The sequence below is a fragment of the Triticum aestivum genome, chromosome 3D, assembly GCF_018294505.1.
Source record: "Triticum aestivum cultivar Chinese Spring chromosome 3D, IWGSC CS RefSeq v2.1, whole genome shotgun sequence".
Lineage (NCBI taxonomy): Eukaryota > Viridiplantae > Streptophyta > Magnoliopsida > Poales > Poaceae > Triticum > Triticum aestivum.
The window spans coordinates 461,223,740-461,232,315 of NC_057802.1; the positions used below are offsets into that span (position 1 = coordinate 461,223,740).

At 43.6% G+C, this 8,576-nt stretch overlaps 1 protein-coding gene across 1 annotated transcript; it reads right to left on the reverse strand.

Moving 5' to 3' along the window:
- Nucleotides 1-2,782: 2,782 nt before the first annotated feature.
- On the reverse strand, nt 2,783-6,725 carry LOC123079673 (ankyrin repeat-containing protein NPR4). The gene is made up of 4 exons (XM_044502475.1): nt 6,553-6,725; nt 5,991-6,389; nt 4,644-5,056; nt 2,783-3,922 (listed from the first exon to the last, which is right to left on the reverse strand). Exons 1-4 carry the CDS (start codon nt 6,572-6,574, stop codon nt 3,089-3,091), a joined length of 1,668 nt encoding a protein of 555 aa, XP_044358410.1. The 5' UTR covers nt 6,575-6,725; the 3' UTR covers nt 2,783-3,088.
- Nucleotides 6,726-8,576: the final 1,851 nt, after the last annotated feature.

The following is an 8,576-nucleotide window of genomic DNA, read 5'->3' on the forward strand; positions in this document are numbered from 1 at the left end:
CTAGTATTTTAGCACTTGACATGGTTGTGGAAGTACCAAAGTGCAGATAGAATCCCACCAAAAAACTAAATCTAGGCAAACCTTTCTCTGATCAGTATCCATATTACAGGTGCACATGTAGCAAGTCCATACCTAAAAAGAGATGCAACAGGAACAAGCATCTTATGTCACATGCAATGAGCCATAGTTAACAGAAAGACAGCCAATTATTTTTGGGTAAAGCTGACACTTTTGTCCCATGCTTGGTTCTCTATCTATCTCCAAATGCACAAATTAGTTCCTGATTAAAGCCTACCTGCTTTCTGTTTGTTGAACACAACACAAAAACATACACTCAAAAGCTTGTGTGTCAACTGTGTGTCTATGATGTAACATAGGTAAGGAACTAAGCAAAAAAATTACAAGTTATTAAAGATATTATCAGAGAAGGCAAGACAATGAACCTTTTATCATGAAACCTGACTGCAACTTGAATACTAGTACATGGCACCACACTAATGCGAGTGGCAATGGCATAAATAAAGTAACCCAAAAGACTCCAAAATTGTGTGTTAAAATGAAATCTTTTCTGGCAAGTTGCACCTTGATATTATCAGTTAATATGATTTTGGGATTTACTCTTCTAAATGCTGATCCTTGTGCATTTAGGGGTCTGAATGCATTCTCATGGCTCTACGTCAACCAAGGAACATTTTCCATATACTATGTCAGGGACCTTGTTTAGGAAATACTGTACAAGTCACTGGTGGCGGGCACTTAAAACATGGAAGGCAAAAGAGGAAAGGTGAAATACCTTTCTTGTAGTGACAAACAAAAAGCAGTAGTGCAATAAAATGAATGGAAAAAGAGAAGAAAAGCAAAGTAAGAATTACCTACGATTACACACCTTTAAAGCTATAAATCATTAGACAAAAATAAAATAAATGGAAAAGGAGAAGAAATGCAAAGTGTGAATGATAGGAGGCAACAACTTCTTAACAGCCCTTTTTTGTCCTAAAAAGCTTTACTGAAGACCTGGGGGGAAGTTTATACTGGATTGGTTTTCTTCATTTAAGAAGACAATTGTGGTAAAACTACAATAACATATCAGATATAATATCTTACCATACGCATTTAATAATTGTTGGAAAAAGAACACTGGTCATCGGAATGACAGAATCTATCCCAAATCAATATAAAAGAAACACACCCAAGGGCCCATTGTGTCGCTTAGCTTCAAAAATGAACATTGATGATGACTAAGAAATGGTCATGTGAAGACAAATAAAATTTAAACTAAGAAGGCATGTCAAGAAAAGGCAAGACAAGATTAAAGCCAAAGGTAAGCATACGTACCCACCACACTGATGATGTTGAGCAGTGTTAGAACTAACAGGCATGTAACAGGGTCCATAGTTAGCCAAATGTTTGCATTGTTTATCAGGTGTACATAGTACGCATGGCATATGAAGAATATTTACGCTTTACTGCCATGCAAGGATTTAAAGTATTCTTGGATTGCCGCACTAGCATGTGCTACCAGTTTTCTAATCAGTGAGTAAAGTAATGGTAGGTTATTGTGATGAACCTTCCTCTAAAAAATAAGTACAACAAACAAAAAGGAAGAAAAGATGATGAACCTGGTCTTCTATCCAACGACATGCCAAGCGTCAAACTCCACAATAATGATATATTGGGGTCCATGTATTTGGATTCTTTTAAATGATTTGTAGTGGTCATGCCAATGTAATGCAGGGGGCAGCCAGGGTAGCACAGCGTGTCCAACTGTTCCTAACAATTACAGAAGATATAGTTGTTTCCTCACATAAACAATACCATTCTGGATTGAGTAAACAAATAAACATCACTGCAGATTGTCTTATTGACAAGGTGAGTACACTTAACTGTTAGACTACTAGCAAGTTTTGCTAGATATATTACATGTTCAACAGAAGAATAGAACAAAGAGGGAATAAACTAGATACTTCTGCTTGAAACTATCCATGTTCAATGAAAGACTGAAAAAGAACCACGAATCAAGAATGACAAGTTACAGTAACTCACTTTAGATCCAAAGTGAAATAATAATTCTTAAGATCAAGGTTTCAGGACAAGATCAACAAATTACCACTCAACTGAGGAAGGTTTAAATTGTTACTCCCTCTGTCCGGAAATACTTGTCATCAAAATGGATAAAAGGAGATGTATCTAGACATATTTTAGTTCTAGATACATTCTTTTTTATCAATTTTGATGACAAGTATTTTCGGACGGAGGGAGTACTAAACAATTTGTAGTATACAAACAAATTATATGTGTTTAAGTCCAAAAGAATCAGCATCCTCACAACATGATGCCCAATTCTGTAAAGGAACTAAAACCAACGGAGCCTGCAGTCACATTGAGAAAGGTTTAATAGTTACTTAATAATTTGTTCTATAATAAAATATAAAAACAATAAAGCATCCTCATAAGTTCATACAAAATCAGCATCCTCAAAACATGATGCTTCATTGTGTAAAGGAACAAAAACTATCAGAGCCTGCAGTCGCATTGCCACATGAAAGTATAAGAATGTTAACTGAGGAACAGTTCAGAATTAAGAATGAGGGGCCAGGAGCTTACTTAAGTCATGAAATGTATGTATGCAGTTGATGACAGGTTACAAGTAGATGCATACATACCAAATAACCAAAACAGAATGTCTCGTGAATTATGATGGCTGGAAAAATGGAACGGAAAAAAAGTGCACCTCACTTGTACAACAGATTGTGCACAGTTATGATGGCTGGAAAATGGAACAGAAAGAAAAAGTGCAACCGACTTGTACAACAGATTGTGCACAGTGGATTCTTCAACTGCATGAGCCTTACACAATGGGCCTCCCTTTTAGGTATGCATCGTTTGTCATTACAGAAAGGAATTGTGCAATCAAGGAATAATGTGAGTAATCTATTTGTTAATGCGCGCATCTGGAATTTTCATGTACATTCTCGATTCCAGATATGAGGCTGAGTTCAAACACCCTGTGTCTTACAAGGCATACACTTGATTAAGCATGTACATTCTCAATTGCAGAGGCAAGGCTGAGTTCAAACACCCTGTCTCTTTACAAGGCATACACTTGATTAAGCTCAGTCTCTGAGATTTCAGTATTATCAACCCAGGAGCTTGAGCCGCTTCTTCTTGACATCTTCTCTTTTTTTCTAATCTTCCTCATGCGCTTTGATTTCACCACAAAGTACGTCATTGTTCCAAGAACACCAGTCATTGTAACACCACCTATCAAACTAACCAGTATTGCTGCCCATTGGAAATGGCGGCCTAGCACAATATAGCATGAGGCAATGAAAGAAATGGTTGTGCAAACTGATGCCAGCCACATAAGCTTGTTGATCACCTCAACAACCTTTCGCTCAGACTTGGTTTCTCCCCTGACAACTGTTATTTGAACCACGACCACCGCCAATGATGTGAACAGAGCTATGGCATTAAAGATGAAGAATATCCTAAAGGAAGCAGTCTGGACAACAATCGCAACTCCATTGTTCTCATTTCCACCAGGTACAGTGAATATAGCTGCGAAAGCGACAGTAGCAAAAAGCACAGCAACAACAGTTACAGAGTTTGTTGCATTATTGATACCTTCTCTGTGCAACTTTCTGAGTTCCTTAGCAATGCCATGCACATTTTTGTTAGTTTTTCTTGTCTGTTCGAGCTGTGTGTGGACATCTTTCTTGATCTCTGTCACTGTCTTCCGGAGTTCATCTCGAGGCTGATTTAGCTCTCTAGATCTGAGAGCGCCATGTTGAGATAAAATATCCTTAATTTCAGACGACTCCTCACAATGTGGCAGCCCTTCAGCTATATCAAAAGCAGTCTTGTGATCTCTGTTCAGTGCATTGACATGGGTATCTGGTAGCCGCAAAAGAACAATAACTATCTGCAGAAAATAGGAAACAGTGAGTCCATATTAAGAACGGTAAGTCCACATTAAGTTTTGATATTTATCATGAAATATAACAGTCAAGTATAAAACATGTAATAGACGAGTGAAAATTTGTGATATAAAACTGCCGTATGTAAATTAAGAAGTTATGATACAAATTATTTCGAAATATTTTCACCATAAAATTAGAAAGTTAGTCATGCTCTAACCTGGTGCGCAAAGCAGCACGGCTTTTGCTAACTGCAGCTAAGTATTTACATTTCATACTAGACACATTAGCGGCCTAAGAAATTATTTACATCGCATACGACACAATCTTATCAGCTTAGAGAATAACTTGTTTCTAATGCATTTGCTTGGATGATGTCCCTAATCAAAAGGTGTAAGTATAACAATGTAACTTATCAGAATATTTCTGGAAGATGAAATATAAGTACATCGCTGATTTGATTCAACTTCTACTGGACTCCGTCCAATCCAAATTAACTGTCGCAGCTCTAGTACAAAGTTGTACTAGAGCGGCGACAATTAATTTGGATTTTGTACTAGAGCTGCGACAATTAATTTGGATCGGAGGGAGTAGTTGATTGATCATTCTAGTAAAACAAGGTGTAATCAGCAGGTAGAGTTAAATGTTTATTTTAGACTAGTACATGTATTCTAGGTATACGGTAATCATATAGGCTATGATATATAAATAACACAATATAAATACCTCTGCTCGCTTTTTCCTTGTTGCTACATGCAAGGCAGTGTTTCCATTTTTGTCTGGCAGCATTACAATTGCTGGATCAGCATCCACAAGTGCTCTAAGAACATCACAGTTAGTTCCTTTCACAGCCATATGCAGTGCCGTTTGACCTTTCTTGTCATTTCGTCTTGCTAGCTGTGGATCTTTCTCAAGTAACGCTTTAACAATTTCCATATGTCCCTGTCGAGCAGCAAAGTGTAAAGCATTTTTGCCATTATCTTTGGCCATTTCCCCCAATCCAAAATCATCTTGTTCAAGTAACAATTGGACAACTTCAGCATGTCCCCTTGTAGCTGCTGAGATAAGCGGGGTAGTATTTGCAAGGCCAAATGTTTTGGCAAACATCCTATCGTGACGTAACATTTCCTGCACAACAGCTGACCAAAATAGTACCTAGTTAGGAAAAAAATTGCTTCCTACATAACTAATGGGCTATATAAACATACAATGAATAATATAGGAGTCAGAATATGTTAATAAGCTATCCTAACTTATCCTGGATCAAATGAAGTACTGATTACCCCAGTTTCACCATTACCATTATATTGTTTGCCAAAAAAAACATTACCATTATAAAATTAGAAAGTGATGGCTCGTTCTATTGGAAGCAAGCTATCCAGGATATGCAGAACACATCAAAGGCACACAAATTTGATGTGAATCTACAAATATAGGTGCTTGCAGCCATCACGCAATGCATGCCAAATATCCAGATCAAGCACCAATCATTTTCAAGTAATCATATCCTAAAAGGTTTTTTCCTATTTTGCACACCAGTTTACCCAATTAGTGCAGTCTTTGAAGTGTAACAGCTCAATCTCTTATAAACAGACTTGCACTGAGGTCAGAAGCAAGAGAACAGATTTAAACACCTGATAGGCTAATGTTCCTTTGAAAATGAAGAAATCAATCAGCAAAGACCTCTACAGGCTCAAACACTGAGTGGCCGCATATTTTCTGTAATTTGTATCCTAATTAATTGCAACCTACTCACTTGAGTATCGTATGCGGCAATGCAAAATATCTGACTCACTATAAGTTAGTGCTATGCTATGCGTGTAATCATGTTAAAATGTTTTCCCCAAACATCATGTAACTGCAAAAGAAGCTATACCAAGCTTCGTATTGCAGTTCACAACTATACTAGTACATACACTTCTGCACACATTTCCAGATAGTGGACCAAACATAGCGCTAGTACCAAGTACGCAGTCGCTACAAACCCAGCAAACAAAAAATCGCAGCTCAAGGCTCTGCAATTTACCATAGGGATACGCAATCTGCAGCAAAGAGGTCAGGATGGAACCTCACCATGATGCCCTTCTCTGGCCGCGACGTGCAGCGCGTCATACCCCGACCTGTTCTTCGCGGCGACGCCCTGGGAGTCCAGATGCCGGAGCAGCTCCACCACCACCTCGAGGTGGCCCCTCTCGGCGGCGGCCAGGAGCGGCGTCTCCCCGGCCTCGTTGGCCTCCGCGGCCACGGCGCGGCGCACCGCCTCCAGCTGCTCCCCTTCCTCCCCGACCGCCACGACCACCGCCGCCTCGTCCAGCGCGCGGCGCAGCGCCGCGGCGTCCCCGGCCCGCGCCGCCACGTGCAGGTCGGTGTCGTTGTGGCGGCCCGTCACCTGCCGCACGTACCGGCCCCGCTTCCCGCTCAGCGACACCGACATCGCCTTGGTCGCGCTCGTGCCCGCGCCGCTGCCGCCCTCTGCGCCCAAACAGCAAACGGCAAAATCGAATCAGTACAGCGAAGCCTCACGGTCCTAGGAATTAGGAATCCCAATTCCGCTCCTCCCAAACAAACAAACAAAAACAAAAGGGCGTCCGAATTCCGAACACGACCACCATTTCCAGTAGAGCCTGCTGCTCACCTTCGCGGATCTCGGGCAACATCGCGGGAAGCGGAGGCGGGACTGCGGTCGCGCGCTAGGGTTCCCGAGGCGGGGCTCGGGCGGAGAGCGCCTTAAAAGGAGCACGTGAGACCTCGGCGGCGCGGAGGAAGGGGTGAGGAAGGAGGGGTGGGGGAGGACGAGACGGCAACGACTCCCTTGTTGGGGAGCTTTTTGGCGGAGAGAGAGGGAGGTTTTGTTGGGGTTCGGCCGAGCGGGGCGGGACCGCGGGAGCGGAGGGGAAAAGCCGTGGCGGGGCCCGCGGACCAGTGACCAGGAAGCGGTGCAGTGGTACTGGGCGAAGCTGCCGGGCAGCTTCCTTCTGCGTGGAACGTCCATGTCACGCGCATGAGTCCAAGAGAAAGAGGAGAATGGAAGTGGGGAAGACTCCTGCGTCATACGCCGAGACCGATTAGCATTGGGCACGTTTCGTTTTTGTATTCTACGCACTTTCTGATTAGGAGTGGTGTGAGCTGATGGACGAGGATTAGTGGACGACGGAGTCACTGACAGATGGGCTGTGCTGCTCTGTTAGTGGCTTTTAGCGTGTGCGTCCACTGAACCGGACTGTGGCACTTGCGAGAGGATGCGCACACTTTTGATGCCCTTTTGGATCTCTGTGTCCCGTGGGATGTTCGTTGTCCGGAAGTGTGCTGGTGACATGGAAGGAGATACGGAAGGTGGACGAGAAGAACGACCCGCAAACCAGCAGCAGGAATAGAGTGGCAGGTCCCGTCATTTTTATTTTCCATGACAACGAAACAAAGTGCCCATAATAAAAGGGACCCGGTGGTCTTGATGCTACGGCTTGCGAACGAGCGTCGGAGCACCTTTTTTTTTGCGGAGAAAAAAAAGATGATCCATGTTATTTTTAGTGTAGATGATTCTCTGCTCAGATGAGAAACGCCGGCGGCCGGGCAAAACATTAGCCGCTGCCCCGTCTCTTCCTTTTCCACCCACCTTGTCGTTGCTGTAGAAAGCCGACGGGTGAAGCTCGTCTGGCAGACGATGGGGTCATCCCCTTGTGCTGCAGGAGTTCTTAAAAAAATGAAACCAATCCAAGGGCTAATCCTCGTTGGCTTTTTTTTTATAGGAGAAACTCTGTGAGCACCGTGTGTCCGTGCCGGGACTCGAACTCGGGTGGGCTGGCAGCAACCTCAGCTGCCCATCCAACGGGTCGACGCCCCGTCCTCGTGCTGCATGAGTTCTCACGGCTGGAGAATTGCAACGACCCGTCAGCGTAGACCGGACGCCAGGGTGGCGGCGGCCACGCCGCAACGGCCGAGAGGGCAGCGAGGCGGCCGGTCGTGGCCTCAATGATAGTGGCGGTGATTTGCAGTGGAGGATTTCTGCTCCATGATTCACGACGAAGGTGACTTTCATAATTCTCGTTCCCATTGGCGGCGGCGCATCTTCCTGGTCCTTGTATGGAGAAGATTTTACATATTGGCATGATTTGCGTGTGCATAGGCGCGACACATGCGGCTAACCATCTCTATGTGGCACAATTAGGGCGCGTTTGGTTACCTGCATCTTTTTTGCCACTTTGCGTACTTGTCCCGGTTGAGCCTAGCTGAGCATATACAGGCTAAAAACCAACATATGCATGTTGATTGGTTGCCTGCATCCCCTCTAGCCTGATGTGCTAAAACGAAAGGCCTGATGTTTGGTTGCGGACTTGTTTGAGGGGAAACGCAAGTCCGGTTGTTTGGTTACATCCAGGACAGTTGTGTGGGAACCCCTACTCGACGTGGTGAGGTTACCAAAGGCACACATGAACTAGTAAGAACTAAACTAGTAGCAACAGAACAATCTTAGGCACAAACATAAGTTTAACCACGCAGAACAAGTTTTAAACCAACACAGTACGATAAGTTATAAACGAAGCCGAAGTCTTAAAGCAAGAACAAGCAAGAATGAGACCCCAGGAGCTCAGGCAATCGCGGCGAAGGCATTGCCGTGCTCCTTACACTTGGTGACCACCTCCACACCCTCGTCGTTGAAGA

Coding starts and splice junctions, on each gene's coding strand:
- LOC123079673 (XM_044502475.1), bottom strand. CDS start 6,574: ATGTTGCCCGAGATCCGCGAAG. Junction 6,390..6,552: donor GTTGCCCGAGATCCGCGAAG/GTGAGCAGCAGG, acceptor GTTTGGGCGCAG/AGGGCGGCAGCGGCGCGGGC. Junction 5,057..5,990: donor GGCCAGAGAAGGGCATCATG/GTGAGGTTCCAT, acceptor TATTTTGGTCAG/CTGTTGTGCAGGAAATGTTA.